At 47.3% G+C, this 24820-nt stretch overlaps 1 protein-coding gene across 2 annotated transcripts in view; it reads left to right on the forward strand.

Moving 5' to 3' along the window:
- SALL4 (spalt like transcription factor 4) overlaps positions 1-24820 on the forward strand; it is a 191745-nt gene that overhangs the window by 82806 nt on the left and 84119 nt on the right. The window contains exons 1-2 of one of the 2 annotated variants that reach the window (XM_045194476.2): positions 7874-7986; positions 24556-24635. In XM_045194476.2, the coding sequence (XP_045050411.1) occupies positions 7943-7986; positions 24556-24635 (124 nt within the window). In that variant the 5' untranslated portion in view covers positions 7874-7942. Of the gene's footprint in view, positions 1-7873; positions 7987-24555; positions 24636-24820 lie in introns of those variants that run through there. The other variant, XM_045194477.3, reaches the window with a different exon arrangement.

A 24820-nucleotide genomic window follows, 5' to 3' on the forward strand; every position in this document is an offset into this window, starting at 1 on the left:
ACTTAGGTTGTTTCCCAGCTTCTGCTATTTATTACACTTAATGCTCATTGACGAACACTTTTCACATAAGGGATTCGATATTTATTTACATAGGCTAGCAATGTCTGTATGTTAAGTTCCTAGACTTAGAGTCCCGGTTCAAAGACCATAAGTGTTTGTAAGTTTGGTAGAAATGAGAATGACTGTTTCTCTGCACTCTTGCCTGATGGCATGTTATCAGACGCTTCGATCATTTGTCATCTAATGTGTTTTTAAAACAATAATGTGTCAGTATAGTTTATTTGTCATGTTTCCTATTATGAGAAAGGTTGACACCTATGTTTAAAAGCCATCGGCATTTCCTTTTCTGTGCATTATCATCTATCTATAGTTTCTCTATAGGGCTCTTGGCCTGTTTCTTATTGATTTGTGGGTGCTCTTTATATATTAGAGAAGTTTGTACTGTGTCATGTGAGTTGAAGTTATTTTTTCCTAATTCCTGTCTTTTTACTTTGGTTATGGTACTTTTTTTTGTCAAATGGATATTTTTAGAGTTTCCAAATTATTGTCCCAGTAAAAAAGACGTCCCCCACTCCAAGATGATTTTAAGTTTCTCCAATAAGTTTCTTCTAGTGCTTTTACAATTTTGGGTTTTTTCCATTTGAGTTTCTGGTTCATTTTGAATTTATCCAGGGGTATGATTCAAAGTGTAGCTCCAATTTCATGCTTTTTCTAGACGGCCACTAAATTGTTCCATTAGCATTACTGTATGATTCATCTTAATGCCTGTGGGTTCGAGAGGCAGTCTTTTATCTCATACTAAATTCCCAAATGTTCTTGGGCTCGTTATACAGCATTTTTTAAACTGATTTTAGAGAGAGAGGAAGGGGGAGAGAGAGAAAGAGAGAGACATCGATTTGTTGTTCCACTTATTTATGCATTCATTGGCTGCCTTTTGTATGTGCCCCGAATGGGGATTGAACCCACAACCTTGGCGGATCAGATGACGCTCCAACCAAATGAGCTACCCAACCAGGGCCTGTTATACGGCATTTGTAAAATTATTGTGTGAGTTAATAATTTTAAATTGCAGAGGGAAACAGTGCCTACTTACAAAAATCAAAGTACGTTGGAATGGAAAGCCTGTCATACTAATTTCAGACGCACGTGCATCTGTGTGCATGTCAGACGTACGTGCATCTGTGTGCACGCACGCAGTCCTTCTGCGGGCACGAGCCCACCACGGTCTCGTTTCTCCCGCCAAGTCACGCGCAACGTGGGCCAACAAGGTATGAAGGGGAGCCTGCTGACAGGACCTCCGGAAAGGTTTCCCTCACCCTTAGAGAGGGGCACGAGGCAGGGACTTGACTTTTTGCCTCTGGGTATCACCCTCTCTCTACCCGTCCCCCCACTGCCCGCCCCCGAGTCCTGGCACTCTACACCCATCTTGGGGCCAGGATGGGAGGCAGCCTGAGAAGCAAGCTGAGAATCAGAGAGTGGAAAGAAGAAAAAGGAAAAGGGGAAAAAAAAAAAAAAAAACCCCGGCTTCCAAATTAACTAAATCACCACCCCTGGAGACAGCCTAATAACAACTCCTTGATAGATAGTTAATCAATGACCTGATTGTTCAAGCCCTGCTGAGTTGGGGGTTTTGTTAAATGCAACTAAACCATCCAAACTAAGTACATTCCACCTTCCCCAAGATACTGAAAAATCTAGAACTTTCTTCTCCCCTGTCTAGTTGAACTGACCCTACCCTCTCTTTGAAGTTGCTGAGTGTGGAGCGGGGCGAGAATACAACTTTAGTACATGCAATGGATCAAATAAAATTATACCAACACAGGGTCCCTTTGGTATCATGCAACCCAAATACGCTGTAGCCGCTCGTGGCTTCTCAGAGGAAAAAACTGTGTTTCCGTAAACGATACTTCCCTGCTCCTAATGTATCATTTTATTATTATTTTTCTTATTACTTTAAAAATGATTTTTTGAAAATAAATTAGAAATCACTCCAAGTGTCTTAGAGCTATTTTGCAGAAAATTAAGAAAATAGAAAGTTAAAGTTAAAACAACCCTCACCTAATCCCCGTTTCAACCTTGCTGTACATTGAAATCATCCGGGGAATTCAAAAAAACGCTGCTTCCCGCGTCCCACCTCCAAAGATTCTGATTCCATTGCCCCAGGATGTGGCCAGAATGCCAGGGTTTTTAAAAGCCTCTTGTACGTATGTCATTTTATTTTTATTTTGCAGTGTTTCCCCTCAAGTTTCATTTGGGATCATTTTTAATTGCATGAATAGTAAAATGAGCTTCACCTAGATTCACTGACAGTTGACATTTAGCCACATTTGCTTCGAATAATTCACTTTTATGATTCATCGTATAGCTTCTATCCATTTTAGTACATTTATAACCGTAAAAAATGAATCGCTGCAAATAAATTAAAGTTCTTGCCTTGCGGCCTGTTCTCCTGCCCAAAGCATTCATGTTTTAAACAGGTAATATAGTCGCACCTTCCACAATTGTAAAAGCATGATGGGCTGTACAGTGAAAGTCTGCTCACTCTCTGGCTCTCGGGAAGGAACCGGTGTGACCCCCGTCCTTGTGGGTCCTTCTGGAGAAGTCTCAGCCTCCCTGGTCTTCCCTCTGCTGCGAACTGTGGCCAGAACCCTCATACATTCTCTCAGCCCTGGTTTCTTACTATTGCTCTCCTCCAAAGGTACCTCTTTCTTTTCAAAGAAGCAATTTCACATGAAAGAATTCCTTGCTGGTGGTTAAAAATTAATCAACTGCAGAAGGGCTAATAATGACCAGCAAGACTGCCCCGCCTCACCCGCCAGGCCCAGTGGTCCTCCTCCGAGGAAACTACTTTTAACTCTTTCTGGTTGTGCCTTTCGGACCTTTTACTCCTGTAATCTCGGTGTTAGCTTTACACCACTGGTTGCGAAGCTCCGACTGAGGAATTTAATCTGTTGACTTCCTGCTCAGCGGAAGGTTTGGCTCTCTGGAAGCCCCACCAGAGATAGAGGTGTATCATCACTTCTTGTTTGTTCCCAAAATACCTTTTTGTAGAAGGACACAAGGTAACTATTTGCTGGTCCCTTAGGAGCTGAGGATGATTAGTATGTTGAATGAAAGGCAGTTCCTCTCTCAAATGTTTACGATGTGCCAAAATGCTTTGGGGGGAAAAATCACCTCTTCTCCTGTTGATTTCCATAAATACATTGTCTGGCGGAGCTAAGTTAGTAGCAAACCAAACCTTAGCAGATTCCTTTTCTTTCCCCCTCCAGGACTGGAGAGATGACCCTCTTGGGTTATCACTAAGTGTGGATTTACATCGTGGGCTTTTGTATTCTTGTAGCTCAACAGAGCAAAGGCCAAAGAGTCGTTCCTATAGTCTTAAATCATATCTGTATGTATTCACTCAACAAATGCCCAGAAAGCCAGGAACTTGGGGGTCTCAGGATAAGGAAGATTCAGCTGTTAATGAGTACAAGGATTTATTTTGGAGTAACGAGAATGTTTCGGAACTAGAGGTGGGGGCTGCACAGCATGGTAAACTCACTAAGTGCCGCTGAATTGTTCGCTTTAAAATGGTTAATTTTGTGTGGCGTAGCCTTCTCCTCACGAACACGGAGGGGGAGGGCTCCATGGTAAGACCGGTTGGAGGGACGTGCTGCTGTATAGCCCTCCTGGGGCTGAGCTGCACCTCGTGTCTGTCAGGTCAAAGTTTCTGAGACGTCCTCAGCCAGGTTTGCGAATATCCGCTCACCCAGGTGTTCCAGAAAATCTCACCCTAGAGCCTCATCCTTTGGGAAATCCTTTCAAGGAAATTTATTTATGGACATCAGAAGATGTCCATGATGATTTCGCACACAGAGTAGTCACAAAGTGATTCGTGCAGAACTATCACTTTTTTGTGAAAACACAGAAGTACATTTAGGCGTAGAAAACAGACTGATGTAATTTATACCAACAGCAGCTCTCTGTTTCCTGTTCTGTCAAGTGGATTTCTTTCTTTTGGGTTTGTCTGCCTGTATTTTAAATCGGCCTATAGGAGTACATACCATTTAAGTCATTTTTTTTTAAAGGAAAGAAAGCACCCACTCTTTGTGTTTCCATTCGTCCCGTCCTCCCTGCAAAAATTCCTGAGTTTTGGCCTTGCATTGCTACAGGCTTTGGAGATCGGCCTCTGCTGCCACCAGCATCCCAGAGGGGGTGCGGTTTCCCTGAGGCGAGCGCCGCCTTACGCTCCAGGTCTTTCATGAAACGGGAATCCACCTGCGGGGGCTTTCCCTCTGGAAGTGGTTGCAGGTTGCAGTCAATGCACAATTGTATGATCCAAGAAAAACCAGGCGCTCTGTGCCGCCAGCCAGTGAAAGGAGGCACGTGTAAGGCAACATAATCGGGCAACAAAAATTAACACACAAAGAATTCTTATCTTTTTTTCCCTCCCTGAAAGATATTGAAGAGGAATCAATTCAAAACCAGTAGCACTGTTTATTAAAGTCTCCTCCTCCTCTTCTCCCCTGGTCATTCCTAGCCCCTGCAGCTGCTGTAACAAACTATCACACATTTAGTGGCTCAACGTGGTTAATTATCACACTAGTTTACACTCTTACAGTTCTGGAGACCAGAACCCCAAAACTAGTCTCACCAGGCTAAAGTCCAGGTATCGACAGGACTGGTTCCTTCTGGGGTCTCTAGCAGGAAACCCTTTTCCCTTTCTCGCTTCTGCACTGTACCCACATCTCTTAGCTTCTAGAAACTTCTTCACGTCACCCAACCTCTTGCGTTTGTTGTTACATCTCTCTCCTGCTCTGACCTGCTGTCTCCCTCGTACAAGGGCCCCTTTGATTATATTGGGTCCACCTGGATCATCCAGAGTACTCTTTGGTTATGTAGACATCCTTCATTTAAGCCCCTCTGCCAAGGCCCCTGTGCCCTGGAAGGTGGAGTACTCCTGGGCTTCAGGAGCTAGGATGCAGACATCCCTGGGTGGCGGCAGCATCCAGCCCACCGCGGTCCCCATAACTTCTTCAGCGCTTCCTGCTCCACCAAGCCCTGTAAGTTTCTTCCCCACACACGCAGCCCCTCTTTCCTCCCAAGTGATCCAGTGAGACTTCTGCCCTTGCACACCCGTCCTACTCGGAGCTCTGTTTCTGGCAGAGGACCTGGCAGCGTCAGGGCCACCCAGCATGCTGGTCCTCCCTGCCCCGCCCGCACACACCTCACTGCAGGGCCGGGCTGTTCTCCGGAGTAGGCAGCTTTGCTTGTCGAAAGTTCTGATGGCAGTAGTAGCCAGGTTGTCGGGGCTAAGCTGCTCAATGCCTTCTCCAGATGGGACTCTGAGCCCTTTGTTATGTATTGGTTATAGTATTGGTTAATAATCCAAAAGCAGAAGCGTATGTGTCCTTTATAAATCATTTTGATGAGGAGGAGGAGGACAACAATGATATCTGAAGTTTCCATCCTGAAGCAGTATAAAGCAGCGGCTGAGAGCCAGATAAGGAAACCACACTCTCTGGGTTTGGAGCCCAGCTCCCCAGCTTTCCAGCTGTGGGACCTCCGTTAACCCCTCACTGCCTCAGTTTCCACACCTGCTGAAAAGAAATCAAAAATATTCACCCCGTCAGGTTGTTTAGAGGAATAAATACGATGAAGGATGAATGTGTCTGGCAGATGGTAGGTCCACAGCATATTTTAATTCCCTTCTTCTTAGAGGCCAGGCGAGGCATACCAGGCCCAGCTTTCCCTTACAGGGCTTGGAGCCGGTTCCAAAGGAGGAGGTGACCATCTTTACTGCCGTGCTCCCAGATGAAAAGTCTCCTGATGATTTATCCAAAACAGTAAGCAGGGCAAAAACTAAATATATATACACACATGTATGTATGTATGTATGTGTGTATATATAAGTTTGGGGGAAAGATCAACCTCAGAAAAGTACAATGAATGAAATGACAAATACTGTTAAAAGTGATGTGTAGCACAGTTTTTTTTTTAAAAAGTTACGTACCCAAAAGAACCCTCCCAGAAAGCCAAGGCCCCCATCCAGCGACGACAGCTAGGCGTGATGTGGCGGCCGCCTGGCACCGTTTCTCTGAGCGTAGGTGGGCCGTTCTGCTGCGTACCTTCCGTGTGTACGTTCTGTTCTGCCACCTGCATCATTAGCTTACAGCGGGATGTCACAGACATCGATTTTACCAGTCGCTTGACTTGATCTTTGTTTTTAGACTTTCAAACGAATACATGCGCGTTTAAAAAATTTTTTTTTTGAAGTTACGGTAGATCATGAGAGGTATAAAAAGTACAGAGAGGTCCCGTGTACCCACCCCCGAGCGTCCCCCGCTGGCGACATCCCACGTAACTAGGGACCGTTATGAAAGCCCAGAACTGCCGGGACGCTCCAGACCCTCCTGATGTCACCCGTTTTTACACGCGTTCCTTTCTAATATGTTGGAATGTGTAGCTCCATGACATTTCATTTCTCCGTGCCCTTTTTGAAAAACACCACCAATCCAAAAAATACAAAGTGCAGCCTGTTCAAACCCACGGTGACGTGTGGGATACCTCCCCCAGGCCCTTTTCTCTGTGTGTATGCAGTTGTTGCTTGTTTGTTCTTTAAACAACCACCACCACCACCACCACGACAAAAGGATCTTCTGGGCCGTATATAACTTTAAAATCTGCCTTTTAAAGAAGTCGTGGGCATGCTCCACGTCAGAACGAATTTAGGTCCAGCACGGTGTGAGCGGGTTTAGGGTGAAATGTCTGGACTGGGGCTGCTGACTTTCTGTGGAGGCAGAAACCCAAGGTATATGCCCCGGCTCTCAATGTCTTTGGACAATGGGACGTGCCCCAAACGGTCAGGATTTCCGAACCTGAGCCTTGGTGTTGCCCGCGCAGGGCCGTGCGCTGCCCTGGCACCTTGCAGGGGCCGTGCTTCCTGCAGAGGGCCAGCCCTGTCACCTTGCTCATCTTCAGTCACCCTGGCAGAGCACTGCGCCCACACCTACACAGGCCTGAACACTGGTAACATTCACTGAACATTTTTATGAGACCTCCACCTTAACAACTTCCAGCAAAATCATTCTGGTCCCCCCCGGCCTCCCTGCCCCCACACTGGGGCCGCTCACCCTGGGTTTGATGTGAACTGTGAACGGTTCCATTTCTGCTTTTACGCATTTGGCATAAACATTTCTTGCACCTCATAAACACCTTGGCCATTTTACCAGTGTCGTGAAAGATGTTTATGACCCAAATATGAAAACTCGGTGAGCATTAACGCGCAGGCAGACGGGCTGCGTTACTCCCGGGCAGAAGCGTCGTGTAAAGGGGACCCGAAGCAGGCAGGGCCTGTCGGAGGAGCTTCACAAGCGCGGGGCATACCCACGTCTCACATGGTGCCTGCCTATGGGCTGTGGTCGCACCCCTCGCTGCTTCTCGGTAATGGGGCGGCCCCGAGGTTTCTAATGGTTATCAGCTTCCTGTTTGGGTGTTTTTATAGCATTATTATGTTGCCAAGTGAATGAGGCAAAATAAAATAGGAAAAGAGATGCCGGACCGGGAGGTTAATAAAAATCCATGTTGTCACTTGACAGCCCCCCCACCGCAGCTTCCTCTTCGGGGCCCTCCGAGTCCCTTTGTATTGACAGATGCCACTGCTCATTTACGACGTGATAATAAAAACCTTCAGCCTCGCTCAGTGTTATTCTTTTCCTCCCATGACGGGAGGGAACCAAATGGCCTGTAGCCGCCTCAGCAGGCATTTTTTCATTAAAGATGATAACTTTACTGTGAACAACAAAATTCCAAAGGCACGTCAGGAAAGCATCAGCCTTCGGGGAGGGAGGGAGAGGTCTGCGAAGCACGCGAACCGCTCAGAGAGGGGCCCGGGGAGACTTGTGTCTGTAAAACGCCCCAGGTTTTCCACCAGTAACGAAGATCCAACCAGCGTCAGTGAATGGCGCACTGCGCGGCTGAGCCGGCACCACAAAATGCAGAAGTGTAAGTAGCTAATGGGAACTACAGGCTCTGCTCCCTTTGGAAACGGTGTTATTTGTAGCAAGTAAGACATTGAAGCGGTAACAGCGTGGCTCCTATCAACTCGTAATCCACCTTGTAGTGTCTTGTACAGGAACTTTCTTTTTCTATCATTAACGGATCCTTGGTATTTGGCTCTGAAGAGACTTTAAAATGCAGTTCGCAGGTTTTATAGTTCTTTTATTCCAAAAATTTACATTTTATAAATTTTGCATTGGTAGTAATCATTTTCAGACTTAAAGACTTTTAGCCAGAAGAGCTATATGTGGCTTTTTTCTTTCTTAAAACACGTTATTATTAGTGCTTCTGAGTCGCTGGTTCAAACCCTATATTAATTGAACCCGCTGGTTTCAAACAAGGCCATATTAGACAGGTGTGACTCAAACTGTCCCATCCCATGTATGTCCTAAGCCATAAATGAGACTTGTTGGGAGACAATCGATGTCTTTGAAAGAACACGGGCTGGTTTCTCTGCTGTTACAACGTTAACCCTCTCAAATAGAGACGGAAATGTTTTTATAGGCCACTGATTCCTGAGAAGTGTTTTATCTTCACCAACCTACCTGTTATGTACGAGGCATGTCCCTGGCTCGAAAGCACAAATGTGATCGATCATATTCTAAATGTCCTGTCATTTCTGGGCTTGTTGGTTTTCCACTGAACCATAAATACAGGGTGGGGCAAAAGTAGGTTTGCAGTTGCCGGTACGGAAGATAATACGGTCATTAACAAATAATAATACAGGAGTAAACTCTGTGTTTCACATACAGCTGTAAACCTCCTTTTGCCCCGCCCTGGATGGACATTTCAGTACCTATACATCAGCTGCAGTCTCTTTTAAAATACGTTGACTTCTAGTGTTCGGTAGTAGTGATAATGGCCAAAGTTACTGAGCATGTGCTGTGTGCCCGGCCTAGTTCTACGCCTTGTCTCAGCATTATTAACGCGTGTTGTCCTCGCCGCCAACCAGTGAGGCCTTGGAGTTCTTGTTCTGCAGACGGGGAGATTGAGGAACTCAGCAGGGAAGCGGCTGAGAAGTAATGGACAGCTCTCCTCATGGAAAGGTGGTTTCCAGTTCTTTCTGTGGCAGTGCGTGGTGAGTGCCCTGCTGCATCTGTGGTTATGCACCTGTTAGGGGTTTTGCTGGCTTACATGCGAGGTGTGGCATTGCTGCACCTGCGGCCAGGCACCTTTTCTGTATTGAAAAGTATTACTGCCCTGGCCGGCTGGCTCAGTTGGTTAGACAGTAGTCTCGGTACACTGAGGTTGCAGGTTCGATGCCCAGTCAGGGCACATATAAAAATGCACCAGTGAGCGCGCAATTGAGTGAAACACAAAGCAGTTTCTCTCCCCCCCCCTCCCTCCCCCTCCCCTCCTCTCTCTCTTACTAAAATCAACTTAAAAAAAGAAAAAGAAAAGTCTTACTGTCCGATTGTTTAGGCGTAGTGTTTATTCTTCCTGTTTTGGGCAGGCTGTTTTTATCTACAGTTGTCATGTTTTAGACAGTGTGGATGGGTGGATGATGGTCAGAGAAGTAGAATCTATTTTCTAAGAGTCTTTGCTTATTTATTGATTTTAGAGAGAAAGAGGAAGGGGGAGAGAGAAAGAAACATTGATTTGTTGTTCCACTTAGTTATGCGTTCATTGGTTGCTTCTTGTATGTGCCCTGAAAGGGGATTGAACCCACAGCCTTGGTGTATCTAGATGATGCTCTAATCAACTGAGCTACATGCCCAGGGCTTAAGAGTCTTTGAATTAGCAGCATTTTATGTGGATTCTCCCCCACCCCACCCCCACTTCCACCACAGATAGGGGCCAGCCTGAAGGGTGGGGATAGTTTCCCCAGATTTTCGGGAAAGCTGTTCGTAGAGGACGAGTCTCAGCTCTTTCTCCTTTCATCTCCATCTTGTTGGCGAGGTCCAGAAACTTGTCAAATTCAGTTGCTTTGGTTTTTGTGTTTGTCATAAATTTGTTCTGAGAGACAATACATGCACCAAATGGCGAGGCTCAGCAGCAGCCCATGGTGGAACAGGAGTTTCTCCCCAGAAAAACACTGGGTCACCCACATTCCTGATCCGCCCACCGCCCCCCCTTTTGCAATGAGCTCAGAGCAGATGCACACCCTTTCACTGCGAAAAAGCAGATGGATCTGGAGTGAACGGGGCCCTTCAGCATTCACAGTTCAACGCTCATAAAGTCGGAGAGTGAGGAAGGCGGCTCTGCGTGTCGGCCCCTGCTCATACTCAGGGGACAGACGCTCACTCCAGGATTCCGGGGACTTGCGGGCAGCCCTGCTCCGGGATGGGAAATGAGAGAATTTGTGTTCCTCTAGGAGCCTCACCCTCCCTAAGCCAGGTGGTTCTTCTTACGATCCTGAGCTATTTGTCTCTCAGTCTGGGGTTTCGTTAGGGACACGTGCACACTCGAATAAGGGAAATGGAAGTTTGCACGTGTTTTGAAGTCCAGCTGTTAGAATGGATTGTGATTCAGAACTGTCCGTATTTGCCAAGCTCACAGCCCAGTGAGTGTCTGGCACACAGTGAGCCCTTGGTAACATTGGCCATTCTACTTTTTTTTTTTTTTTAAAGAAAGATGCAAATGATCCTTTTTAAAAAGATTTTATTTATTATTTATTTTTAGAGAGGTGAAGGGAGGGAGAAAGAGAGGGAGAGAAACATCAATGTGTGAGGGATACATCGATTGGTTGCCTCTCACACACCCCCAACTGGGGACCAGGCCCACAAGCCAGGCATGTGCCCTGACTGGGAATCGAACCAGCGACATTTCGGTTCTCAGGCTGGCACTCAAGCTGGCATTCAGTCCTCTGTGCAACACCAGCCAGAGCCCATTATTTATTCTTATTATTCACATAACTGAATGGCAAAATTATTTGCATGGTTCAAATAAAGTAATCTTATCCTGCCTTGATGGAGTGCTTTAGAAATTTCTAGAATGGAGCCTGGCATACTAAAGAGCTGGACACATTTTTACCATATGAGTTATACAAACACTCCTAGATGATTCACTGTGGAGCTGGTTCGTTATCCACATGAGAAGCTGGCTGAAGCCCAGAGAGCTGACGTCATTTGCCTCAGATGGGATTTGAACCCAGGTCGTTCACAGCTTACCCTGCCTTTTCTCTTCACTCCGAAATCGACAATCGAGTTAGCTGAGGTTTCTGTACCCTCTCTGGTGCAACCCCTGAGCAGAAGATTTTCTTCATGCATCACTGATAAGCCCATCTTAGCCTGGCGCAAACCCAGACTTGGGAGCCCACAGATGGGCTGAGCCCCACCCCTGGCCCCATAGCTGTGTGATCCTGGGTAAACACTTTCCCCGTCTGAGCCGAGGGTCCTCATATGCAACATGGAGATAATGGTATGGACATTACAGGGTCCCTTCGGGAGTAAAAAAAATAATATTTTTAGACATCCATCTGTTTGGGTGGGGGGACACAGCTCTCTCTTCAGGCCACCAGGGGCTCCTGAGGCTATGTGTCCTGAGCCCCAAACTTGTGACTTTGTTACATTATGTGGCAAAGGGAAATTACATAGAACTGAGAGGATTACAGCTGCTACTCAGCTGACCTTGAGGTGGGGAGATGACCCTGGATTTGTCCGGTGGGTCCAGTGCGGGAGTGTTTGTTTTCTCCTATCAGGAGTCAGCGTTTTTCCTTCTGTAAAGGGCCAGAGGGTAAATATTTTAGGCTTTGTAGGCCAAGAAGCCCCTCCCCACGCCATATTCTTGCCAAAAGACCAAACAGTCTTTTTTTTATACTTTACATTTTAAAATGTAAAAACTATCCTTAGCTAGCAGACTGTGCCGAAACCAACAGGAGCCTGATCTAGGCAGTGGGCCCCAGCTTGCTGACCCCTGGCTTGTGCGTAAGTACACGTATGTCCTTGATTCCCCGAAACAAGCGAATGCTGTATATGCACATTTTAGTCAGTTTTTCAAAACCTAGATTTATTACGAACATATCCTTAGAATAAGTTATTTTAAAATTCCATTTTTACATTGCATGGTAGTTCTCGTGAGAAATGGACATTGTTCATGTTATCCCTCCTTTGTCTTGTATAAGCTACTACAAATAATGTCACGCTAAAACCTTTGAACAGAAGCCTTTGTTCATATCGCTGATTATTTCTGAGGATCAGTTCCCAGAAGTGGGTTACAGCTACTTTATCCTTTTAGGCAAGGGTGTCAAACTCATTTTCACCCGGGACCACATCAGCCTGGCAATTGCCTTCAAAGGGCCGAATGTAATTTTAGGATTGTATACATGTAACTACTCCTTAACAGTTAAGCAAGAGCTGGGCGCTGCCACGGGGTAGAAACAAGGTGCCGGGCCGGATAAAACAAGGTGCAGGGCCTGGTTCGGCCCAGGAGCCAGGTGTTTGCCGCCTTTGCTTTTAGGTCAAAGCTGTTGAAAAGGTTAGTAGAATGAGATGGGATTTTGGGAAAGAGAACAAAACTTTCATATGCAGAGAAATATGGAGAAAAGAACTAGTCGGTGAAGCTTCCGGCTCACCAGACGGTGCCAGGGTGAGACCCGGGCCCCGCCACCTACCAGCTGTGTGACCCAGTGCCTGCCGCTTAACCTCTCTGGGTTGCAGTTTCTTCATCTGTAAAATGCAGATAAAAGTAGAACCACCTTCCGGCTAAACTGAGATCACACACACACCGGACCAACAGTATCTGCCCAATAAGCAATAGCTTTGACTGTGACTACCACCATCTCTAACCAGACCTGAGAGGAATTTGAATCTACAGCGTGTTTTGCTGACTGTTAGCACCCTGATTTTAAAAAAAAGGCCAATGCTACCCCTGCTACCCGCTCCAGGGATCCTCCAGTGTCAACAGGCCCCTTTGTGCTGGGCAAATCCATATTCCAAGTTCTAGTCCAGGACCTGTGGACGTCTGGACAGGTTGCCTACCAATGTAGGAATCGGTGCCTCAGTTTCCCCATTTATAAAATGCGAGATGATGGGGGCTCTCCTACATGACTCATGAGAATAAAATGAAATACTTAGTTTGAAGTGCAACGAAAGAAAACAAGTTGCACCCTGGCTGGTGTGGCTCAGTGGACTGAGTGCCAGCCTGCAAGCCAAAGGGTCGCCAGTTCGACTCCCTGTCAGTACACACACCTGGGTTTTGGGCCAGGTCTCCAGTGGGGGGCACATAAGAGGCAACCATACATTAATGTTTCTCTCCTTCTCTTTCTCCCTCCCTTCCCCTCTTTCTAAAAATAAATAAATAAATAAATAAATAAATACATACATTTTTTAAAATGTAACTCTGAGAAGGGGTCAGTGGGTGTCAGAATTTTAAAGGGGTCCAGGGCCGGAAAAGGTGGAGCAGGCCTGGCCCAGGGCTGTGCAGGGACCACCCCACCCTTGCACCTGTGTTGGCAAAAAGCGGAAGTGGGACGCAAAGGTGTTACTGGTCATCTCTGGCTGCCTCTCTTTCTGTTGATGCATGTTTGTGTTTCTGGAATCGCCTGCAGTGAGCACATATGACGTTGCCATTCAGGAGGGAACACAGTTCTTTAAAGACACAGAGAGCATTTTCCTCAGGCTCACAGAACATCCTTCCCAGATGCCAGATACCGCGCAGGTGCTGAGAAAGTAAACCCCAAATTGAAGCCGTCACTGAGATCTGACTTGGGGTGAACGAGAGCCAGATGATCACATTCCTTAAACTTGAACTTTTAAAGGACAGGAGGTCCCTTCCCGTCCACCAGGTGGCCAGTGACTGAGTGGGAGAGCCCACAGCACAGGTGCTGGCAGGGGCAGGGGGGTTGTGCCCACACCGTGAGAGAGAGCCCTGTCTTTGCCCCACTTGACTCCACCATTTCACAGAAACAGCTATTGCTGAAGCAAAGATGGCTAAAGATAACGTCTTCCTCTTGACGCTGTCCTGTGAATGACAGCAGTGAGCCCAGCACGCCTTTCGTCCTTCATCCCACACTGAGTCTCGACCGTTGTTCGTTCTCTGTTGGCGGTTATTGTGGTCTGGGCTGAATCACACAGGACGCTGAGCGCCAGTGAGCATGGGAGGGGTCACCTGCCCAGGTGATGGGTGCTGAGAACACAGTGGGGACAGGAGAGAGCTCTGGATGAGGAGTAGGAAACCGGGATCGAGCAGGTTGGTGATCTATCCTCCTCAGCTTCCAAGGAGGACTTGAACTTGGGGTTTCTGAATCCTACCAGCTGAGATTCCCTAAATAAAGTCACAGTGTCACGATATGGTCTGCAGGCTCAACTTTACCTTCTGGGACACCAAGAACAAATCCTAGCAGCCCCTGATTGGCTGCCCACAAAGCTTCTGCTAGCTAATTGCCACCTGCCCACCAGTTTTTAAGCCCATCCTCTTGTCCCCTATGACACCTTGAGAACATGACGACCTGCCTCAGTACCTGCTCTGTCCGGCTTTGCCAGGAAGCCATCCACTCCTCGAGGGCTCAGGCTGTGTTTGGGGGGAAGAGTTTAGTGCCGTGACTGTGAGCATGGGTTGGGATTCTGGCTCAGCCACTTCCTGGTTGTGTGACCTCGGGGAAGTCCCCTCTCTCCAAGCCTTTGCTTTCTCATCTGTAAAATGGGTAGTCGGTGATTGGACTAAAGTGTGTGCCAGGAATGTTTCTAGATGCTGGGGATTTAGAAGCTGACAAGAACCAAACACCTGAATTCTAGCTGGAGTAGGGGTGACAGGCAATAAACAAGCAAATAAATACAATAATAATAGCATGCACCTCATTATTGAGTGGATTACTTGAAATGATGCTCTTAAAGGTGCGTAGCATAAAGCCTGGCTCATAATAACTGCCTTGCATATGGCAGGAATGATTATTTTTCCAGGAAATCATTCCTGACCCTGCTGCAACCAGCTCCCCACCCAGCTCAGGCCTGGCTGCAGGCCCGCCCTCTTGACCCCCGAGGCACACGCCACGCAGCGTGTCACACTGTGCAAGTGTGTCATCTTAAGTACACAGGGGCTCCCTGGAGACCTCACCTACTGGACACACATACAACAGATTTTCACTCATCTTTGTACCTGCAGCATCTCACACGGCGCCTGGCCCAAGCTCGGTACTAAACAAAGGCTTGTTGGACCGACCAGAGCTCAGACCTAGAGAAAACCCCAAGACTTCAGATGATATTTAAAACACTTGTGCCCGGCTTGTTTTGAAAGAGTCCTCTAGTAGCCAGTCTCCACCCAGATGGCCTCTGATGAGCCTCTCCTTCTCATCGGCATGCCTTTGTGTGACCAAGAGAAGGTAAGGACACCTAGCCGCTCTGGGGACATGCCTGCATGGCGAGGACCTGAGGCCTCCCACCGACACACAGGGCCCTGCTGATCACGGGAATGTGCCACCTTGGAAACAGAGTTACCAGCTCCAGTCACACGTGCAGAGGACTAGAACCTTGGCCAACATCTTGTCTGCACCTTCACCCAGCTAAGCCACTCCTGACTTCACAGGAGACCCACACAATTTCTTAAAGAAATGTATCAGCAGAGCCCTGGCTGGCGGGGCTCAGTGGACTGAAAAAAGTTGCCAGTTCAGTTCCGGGTCAGGGCGCATGCCTGGGTTGCGGTCTGGGTCCCCTGTTGGGGGGCATGTGAGAGGCAACCAATGAGATGTATTTTCCCTCTCTCTAAAAATAAACAGAAATAAAAACTTTAAAGAGAAAACCTTAAAAAAGAGTGCATTGGCAGAAACACAGCCAGCTTGGATTGAAAGGAGCAGAGACAGTACGAAATGGAAAGAGGCCTTTCACGCCTCAGACGTCCACAGGCAAGAGGTGCTGCCTTTCCTGGGAAAAGACGACCGACTGGGAGAACAGACCCAGAGGCCAGAGGGTACCTCGAGATTGAGCCTGCAGGCCACCCAGCCAGTAAGAGGTAGAGCCTGGTTTCAAACAGAAGCAGCCCGGTTCTAGAGTCCATCATCTTCTCTCCCTCTCCATGGTGCACTGTCTCTAATGCACGGGTGGGTGGATGGATGGGTGGATGGTACAGTTTTGGTTCTCTGCGTTAACATTTTTAAAGAACAAATTGTGGCCGTGTGAGTACATGTAGGGTCAGGGGTCCGGACTCCTTGACCTGGCACTTGCTGGTCTCATACCTGATGGCCTCAGTGCCTGTTCACTCAAGGGATGGTGCGGCCTCTGACCTTGAGCCTTTTCTTGGAACATGAGGAAGAAGGTTAAGGAAGGTATGAAAGATAAGGAAGGATGGTCACATACTACACCAGGTGTGGGGGTTTGTACCCCATCTTATCTTTTAACACCCTGGAGTGGGTCTACCTCCTCAGCCTTCATGTTGTACATCATTCTTATTTCCTCTGTTTTTTTTTTTTTTACTTATACAGATGGTTGTAATCTACATGAGCATTGTAGGGAAATCAGAGCTGACCAAGAAGCAAAAAGCAAACCAAGATGGTTCATAATCCCACTACCAAAACAATAGTCCCTGCTAGCATTGGTGTAGGGTTACCTTTCAGTTTGGTTTGGTTTTTTTAAATGTGTGTCACATTTGCGTGATTTGTTGCTGAGGATCCAGTTTGGTTGTTACCTGGATGTTTTGTTGAAAAGGCTTCAGCTTCTTTTTTTTGTCCAAAGAGATTCCTACACATATAGGAATTAATTTCTTCTTTCTTCCAACAGCCATACACAACAGTGAGTTTTCACCCCCCGGTGGGCTCCAAAGGGAATTAAATTGATATATCACCTTTAAACTTTCACAGTCTTCTGTTCTTGCGGCAGTGTCTATGCAACGTAGGCATGACTATTAAAAAGTAGATTTACGTAGTAAACCATTTGCTTGGATTACGTGACAAATGGTTGACTGATAACCTTCCTCTGAATTGACTAGATGGTTGGTATTGGGATTCGTTCTCCCCACCGAACTGACAATTTGTTCGGAAGTTGTGTGCCTGCTGGCTGATGAGCCACTTCATCCCGGGAGGGGGTGGGGGGGACGACTCAGTTACTGACAGATCTTCCCAGATAGCCAAGGAGTGTATGCCTGTTCCTGCCGGCTGCTCTGCCTTCTGTGGAGGGATCCTTGGGACTGATATGAGTGATTGAAATTGTTTGCTTTGAATTCATGTTAACTGTTTCATTTTTTAACTTAAAAAAATGATCTTTGTTGGGGTTTTCCTTGACTTAAAAAGAGGTTCAGGCTTGGTGGGGGAAAGAAAAAGAGGAAAGATTACAGAAATATGCAACGTAGAGAGTGGAGAGGTGCCCTCAGCCCGCGCCCCAGGCAACCGCTGTTACCATCACTTATTTACATGTTTTACACTGTGACCTATTGAAACCATTTCTGTAGCAGCAGGAAAGAAAAGAAAAAAAAAAAAAAAAACGTGTTAAAGCTGAACTAGAACAGCAGCCTGTTAACAGTGGTCATTTTGGGATGGGATTACGAATGGGCGATTGTTTTTCTACTTCTCATTGTTTATCTGCATTTTCTGCAACAAATGTGTGACTTGTTGTAAAGTCAATGGGTTCCAAACGCCAACTTAACTCATTGTGCGCGTGGGTTTATCGTGGTCTGCGTTAAACCTAAAGTGACCAGCGAGCTGCAATGTGAAGTGTGCGCCCTGAGCCTCTGGTCTCGCCTTCAGGACATTTTTCCTTCTCTTCTGCTACCCCTCCCCCGCCTCCTTCCCTTCTGTAAAATGGTATCACCTGTTGTCATACTTCCTGGAAGATCCTAAGGCATCAAATTCCTGTTTGAGAAACTGACAATCCAGAAACCGCCGAAAGCAAACCTTGCATCCCCAGAACACCAAACACAGTTTGATGTGGTGGCAGCCCCTCCTGAAGATGTCAGTTAAACAAACACTCCACAAAGTCAAGATTTGAAGGGTCAGCTCGGACACCAACTAATTTGTTCATTTGTAACGGCTTATGATCAAAATTAGTGATAGCCACACTCACCATGTTTGAGGGCTGACTGTAATCCGGGCACTGAGGTAAGGGCCCTGCTGCGGGCCCGCCTGACCTCATTACCGGCAGAATGACCACGTGAGAGGCGGGAGCGGCACGAAGTGCTGGCCACGAGATCGGAGGCGAGTCACCTCACCTCTCTGTGGCTCTGGCTCCTCGCCGATGACGTGGGGACAGTCACAGTGTGTTCCTCAGAGGGTTGTCGCAGGCTTAAATGAATTAACACATTCAAAACACCTAGAACAGCCATGGAGGGCGGCTCAGTCGGTTAGGGTGTCATCCCAATACGCCAAGGTTGTGGGTTCGATCTCCATTCAGGGCATGTACAACAATGAACCAGTGAATGCATAAATAAGTGGAACAGCCGATCGATGTGTCTCTCCCTCTCTCTCCCTCTCTCCCTCTCTCTCTCTCAAATCAGTTTTTTAAAAAACTTTTTAAAAAATCACCTAGAACATTGCTAGACATGTTGTAAACCCTCAGTAAACTTAGCTACTGTTGTTCTTACTAGCCCCATTTAAGAGAAGGAAAGACTGAAACATAAAGATCTTAAGGAATGTGCTCAAGGTCAGACAGCCGGGCCAGGCAGGGTCCTCGGTCTGGGCCTGCCTTACTCCGGCGCTCCTGCCATCAACCACGGAATCGGCATGCTTTTCCAGTACAGAGCCGGGTAGTAAATATTTGAGACTTTAAAAATAGACTATCTTGAACATAACTACTCTCTGCCTTTGCAACAGGAAAGCAGCCATAGAAAATACAAAAAGGAATGGGTTTGGTCATCTGCCAATAAAACTTTATTTACAAAAGCAGGTAGAGGGCCACACTTGGCTCTTGGGCCTTAGTTTGCCACCTCTGGCCTCAAATACTACATAGCAGGGGCGTATAATGTTCATTGACTTCCGGGCTTAGCTGCTCTGCAAAGAACCACTCCTACGACGTGGATTTCTGTCTGCTTCTGCCGTGCTTGAACCTTACGTGGGAGGAAGGAATATTTCATGAACCCTTAGGGAAGCACTTGTCTCTCTTTAAAAACATATCTGTGGCTGTTTGGTTTTGACTCTGCGGGGGAGATATGCAGACAGGCATGCTGTGCATTCTCATTAAAGCGCGTGATAAACGGTACCTAAAACACAGCTAAGTCAGACAATGCTATCTTGATGGACAGGGCCCTGCCTCCCGCCTGCTGAAACCAGATTAACAGAGACAGTCAGATAGGAGATTTTTCATCAGTATGGCCTCTTCTTGGTAATGCTTAATTCCACCCATCTATATCAGCCCTCATAGTTCCTCAAAAATTAAAATTGTCAGCACTGTTTCTTTGTCACTGTCCCTAGCTGCAGGTTCTATTTTTCATGGGTGAGCTTTGGCGTGGGTGAGACTGGAGCCTACCTCAGAAGTTTTTCGGAATATTTTTGGTGTTTCAAGGGACACGGTTTGCGTTTTGGAATTTGAGTCTGTTCCAGATAATGGTGAATCCCAGATCTGAGTGATGGGTTGGAATGTTTGCGAGGGTATTGCCCCCATAGACTTGGGTTTTTCCGAAATTCCTTCATTAGAAAGGAATGAACTCAACGTCTGCCTGTCTGTGCTTTCATAACCAACACTGTCCTCAGTATTACAGCTTCCAATGGTAAGTGTCAGAGGGCAATCTAAAAACTCAGAAGAAAGACAAAGGCCAAAAACCCCCTACGGTTATACTTTTATTCTCGTAATTCATCTTCCTTTTGGATGACTCTACCTGGAAGGTTAACTATTGACCTTACAGATAATACAGTTGAAATCACGTCAACTAACAGAAATGGTTTAACTGGTTAATCAGCCTCATCTCTTATCTCCAAACTCACCTTCCCTCTCCTATTTTGAAAAGTAAACAGGATTTATGAGAAGCTGGGTGGGTCCCCCGGGACAATCTAATGTCTGGGTTCTGGAAGAATCACTGTCAGGGTAAAGCACAGGATGAGAAAGACAGCGGCCACCAGGGGCTCTGGGAAGCCATTTGGCTCTGTCTTCCCCTTCACAGAGGGGCTCAATGGGGACTTCTGACATTATCGTCAAATGAAGTCCTACTCAGGGCAACACCAGCCGGTCTCCAGCAATAAGCGTCCCTTATACACCTCCCCTCCCGACTAGTCCTGTGGTCTATCACTAATCACTCTTCTTCACCCTACACATGAGTATATTTGGTACCAGGGTATCACTTGATACTCTTCACAAGCTTTCCTGAGCTTTCTTGGCTCTATTTTTACTTTTTACTGTGAAAATTTTCAAACATGTAGAAAGGCACAGAGAATAACACGTATCTGTACACACACCCACTGTCTAGATGTAATCATTGTTGATGTTTTGCCTCATTTGCTTCATCAATCATTCATTTTTCTTCAAGCATGTCAGATTATAGATGTCGTGAATTTTTGTCCCTCAGTCTCTCCGGCTCTATCTTTAAAACAATAGGGAGGGGGCTGTGTGTGTGTGTGTGTGTGTGTATACACATAATACACATAATACATATATATAATCATATAAACACATATAATATAATATATACATATACACATATGATACACACACACACACACACACACACACACACACACACACACACATATATATATATAATATCACAGTTTTCCCCCAAAATAGCCGTTACAGCTGACATTTAAACCAGGGTCCAACCGAGGACCAGGTGTTCCATGTGGTTGTTACACGTCCCTTTTAAAATCCAGAGTGACCCCCCCCTACCTTTTTCTTCCTCCCAGACATTAACTGTTCAAGAGTAAGTTGTTTTGTTCAGCACAGGGTGGGGCGAAGGCAGTTTACAGGTGCGAGTACGTGAAACAGGTTTATTCTCGTGTTGCTTACTCATCAGTGTCTTACCCGGTACGAAGACCTGCAAACCGACTTTCGCCCCACCCTGTATTCCTTCTTCAGGAGGACTTCACACAACTTTGAACTTGAGTCTTGTTCCTGGACCACAGTGCTAAGTACACTTGAATGACTGTTTTTACAGTTACTTCTGACTAGCCCAGTCACACTGCATTGCTTTTCAGATTTCTTCTTTTCTTACTTTTTGGTCTGTTAAAAGCTGTAATTTATAGCTGCATACAGTTAACCTATCATACAGGTTTAGTAATATATCACAGTTCACTTAAAGTACCACACTTTTTCTGTATATATACAGAGTATATTCCTTATAATTATATATACTTACAATTATATATGTAGAATATTCTGTATGATATGTACAGAATATCATATATTATGTGTATAATTTATACAACGTGTATACATATTATCCTGTGTATAATGGGATGTTTATATTCAGGAAATTCCATAAAAATGGAAATGACGTGTGACCCTGATAGCCACTGATATATATGTTCACAAGTAATTGTGGCCTCATCTTAATTTGGGGCTGCTTGTCCACACCCTTCATCATCGGCTGTTCCCCACCCCCAAATCCACACTGGCTCCCATTCATATAGCAACACGGTGCTTGTTGCCCGCAGACCGCAGCCCTGGGCGGTGTCACCTGTGATACGAGTTTTGCCCCGCCCCTCCAGGCTGTTTGGGCCGGCCCCCGCCCGCGCACGCACCTTCCACCGTCATTTCCTGGAGATTCAGCGGAATTATTTGGCGTGCAGCGCAGGACTCTTTCTTCCCTTGTCACCTTAATTTCATGCCAGCCTTCTCCGGGCTGGCTGAGGTTTCCTCCTTGTCCCAGAGCCCCGAGCTTGCGGGCGGTGCAGCTCTGATCTGTGTTGCCAGGGAGGGTTATTGGCAGATTGGAGAGGTCATCTGAGCCGCCCTAGACGGGAAGACCTGAGCTACCGAAGCAGTGGGGGAACTAATCCACCAAGGGCTGGGGTGGCTTGTTTGGAAAGAAGCAGCTGATTCTTGAAAATGGTAAATGAATTGCTAACCTTTGACCCTGGGGTGCACTCCCAATCGTAATGCAGATTGCTGGTTCTTTTGAGAAATGGGAAGGTTTGGCCATTCTGGGCCTGCTTTTCCATGTGCCTGCAGGAAAGTGGCTGGGGACAGATACTGGAGTGGCAGACACAGACACGGTCCCTTCCCATGAGTACTGTGGACCCTGAAATAGATGACCGTCCAGTGGACAGATGTTAATCATTCAACAAGCATGGAGTGAGCCCGACCCTGTGCCAGACAGACACTGCCCTAGCAAGAGAGAGAGTAGTGAGGGGGGGTAAAGTCCCCCACCTCCTGGAGCTGATGTCGAGAGGCGAGGAAAGGGAGACAGACGATAAACAAAATAATCCGAGTAGAACACACCATTTGTTAGAGAGTGGTAAGAGCTACAGATACCATAGTGAAGAGGGGCCAGGGTTGATGGTAGGGGTTGCCGTTTTAGACCCGGGGGTCAGCGAAGGTCATAAAGAGGGTGGTTTGAAGGAAGAGCAGAGCAGGGGAGGGAGGAAAGGAGGCATGGAAATAGCTGGGGAAAAGTGCTTCGGGCCCAGGGAACAACCAGTGCAAAGGCCCAGGGGTGGGGTCGTGCCTGGGGCACTAGCAGAGGGAGGACACCACTGGCGGGAGGAGGAGCTGGCCAGGGAGACAGTGGGGGAGCTGCGGTCCGAGAGGCTGGGAGGATCCAGCCATCTCCTGACCTGGGCAGACCAGCCGAGTCAACTGACCCTCACATTCACGGCCCCCTCGCCCACTCTGTTTAGAACAACACAGTGGGGCAGGAGGGTCTCTGGGAAGCCACCAGCACCCCCAGACTTGGAGCAGGGTGGGAGCAATGGAGAGGGAGGGAAGGTCAGGCTTTGGACACATGTGGACGATAGCGATGCATGGGTCAATTGCCTGGGGACAGCAGGGAACAAAAGGAATGAAGGAAGTCCCTTGTTTGTTTCTTTGCCAAGTGGTGGGACAGAGCGGCCTAGAGGCAAGCTGAGACTCCTGTGGAACAGCAGGAAGAGGGAGCCCAGGAGTTTGTTTCGCAACGTGGCTCCTTTCAGAGCCTCTCTGGCCTACACGACGTCCAGAAGGCAGTGGCCCTTTGAACCTGGAGTTCGGGGACAGATGTGAGCTGGTGTGTTGTTAGTGGACATGAGGTGTTTGAAGCCAGAGAGGCTGGGGGAGACCGTGAGCAGGGTGGGTGCCCACAGAGGAGAGGACAGGGAGTGCAGGGCTGTGGCATGAAATGGCAGGGAGACGAGGGAGAGCCAGAAGGGGAGACTAAGCAATGGCCTGTGAGTGGGAGGGAAACCAGACGCCTGTGACGTCTGGGAGCCCCGAGGGGCTTGAGGAGGGTGAGCTGGGTTGCGTGCTACTGGCAGGCGAAGGAGAATGGTCTTTGAGACTCAACCACTGAATTTAACGAGGTGGAGGGTTGGTCTCTTCCAGCCTCTGCTTTCACCCCCCTTCAGTTAACAAAATCATTCATTCACTCATCCAAAATATCTCAAGTGCTGTGACCACCAGTCTCCAAGATGGTCCCCAGCGATTCTTCCCACCACTGTGAGCAAGGCTGGCGTGGTGAGCTGGTGAGCAATCGGATGTGGTGGTCAGGTGTCTGGAATTAGACAGTGGTGGTGATTGTGCAACTTGGTGAATATACAAAACAAACAAACACTGACTTGTATACTTTAAAAGGTGAATGTCATGGTGTGTGAATTTATCTTAATAAAAGAAAAAATATATATGGTGGAAAAGTCATGTCAGTTACCACAATATATGTAATAAAATGAGTTATTGTACTACACACACACACACACACACACACACACACACACACGGCAGCTACCAGCCTGCCCCCACTCCCCTGCTCGGAGGAAAGGCAGTGTCGGGTTCTGGGAACACCCAGGTGGCTCCCTGAGGAGGCCGAGGTCTCCTGGCAGGAGTTCCGGGGAGGACCGTATTCTCCATTTGACAGTACACAGTGCATCCTATGCCTGAGCAAAGTGACCACCCTGGTCTCTTGGTCCTGAGGGGGTTCCGAACGTGCCACCCCAAGGTACAACAGTTTGGCATATTGACTGTTTTGAATTAAAGGCCCTTCAAAAGCAGCAGATACAAAAAGGGCTTCTGCCCCGCCCCCTTTTCTTCCGGAAAGCAGGAGAGAAAACTCCCACATGAAAGATGCCCTCCTTGCATCTGGTAGAAAAGAACATTTGGTATCACCAGGGACGAGGAGTCAAGGCCAAGGAGAATCTGCACAAACCGTGTTCATAGTACTCCTTACCAAAAACAAGTAAATGAATAGCCCTTATCTTCCTTTCGTTTCCCCATAAATTTTAGTTAAGTTTTTCCCAATTACTACTCTCTGTTCAGTTTAGTATATAAGCACTAAGGCCTGCCTACTTCTTTTGGGCCTTCATTTTTCTCCCGTGGAGGCTCCCAGGCACATGTAAAAACATCATTAAATACAAGTTGTGTGCTTTTTTCCCCCGTAACCTGTTCCATCAACATTACCCTCAGGCCCAGCCGGAAGCCTGAAGAGCAGAGAGGAAACATTCAGCCTTGCCTCCACTGTTACCTCGCTTACTTGAAAGCAGCATTTTCTTTTCTCTACAGTAAAATATTGTTAACATTGCTTCCCATGCTTTGTCCACAGATGTGGTTCCATCCAAGAGAGGACCATCAGCAGGGATCGAGGCCCATCTGAGCTGCTGGCTGCTGATCCTCCCTTCCCAGGTAGGACCCAGGGGGAAGGTCATGGTTATGGTGAGTGGATCTCAGGAAAGGGACTCAGAGGTTCAGAGGGTGGAGCAGCCCTGGGGGAGGGAGGGAGACTCCAGCCCTGGGGCGAGGGGTTGGCAGGCTCCAGAAGAAGGGCAGGGACCTCCTGCCTTCCCTTCACTCTCTTTCTGGCCACACAA

Source organism: Desmodus rotundus, chromosome 6, assembly GCF_022682495.2.
Source record: "Desmodus rotundus isolate HL8 chromosome 6, HLdesRot8A.1, whole genome shotgun sequence".
Classification (NCBI taxonomy): Eukaryota; Metazoa; Chordata; class Mammalia; order Chiroptera; family Phyllostomidae; genus Desmodus; species Desmodus rotundus.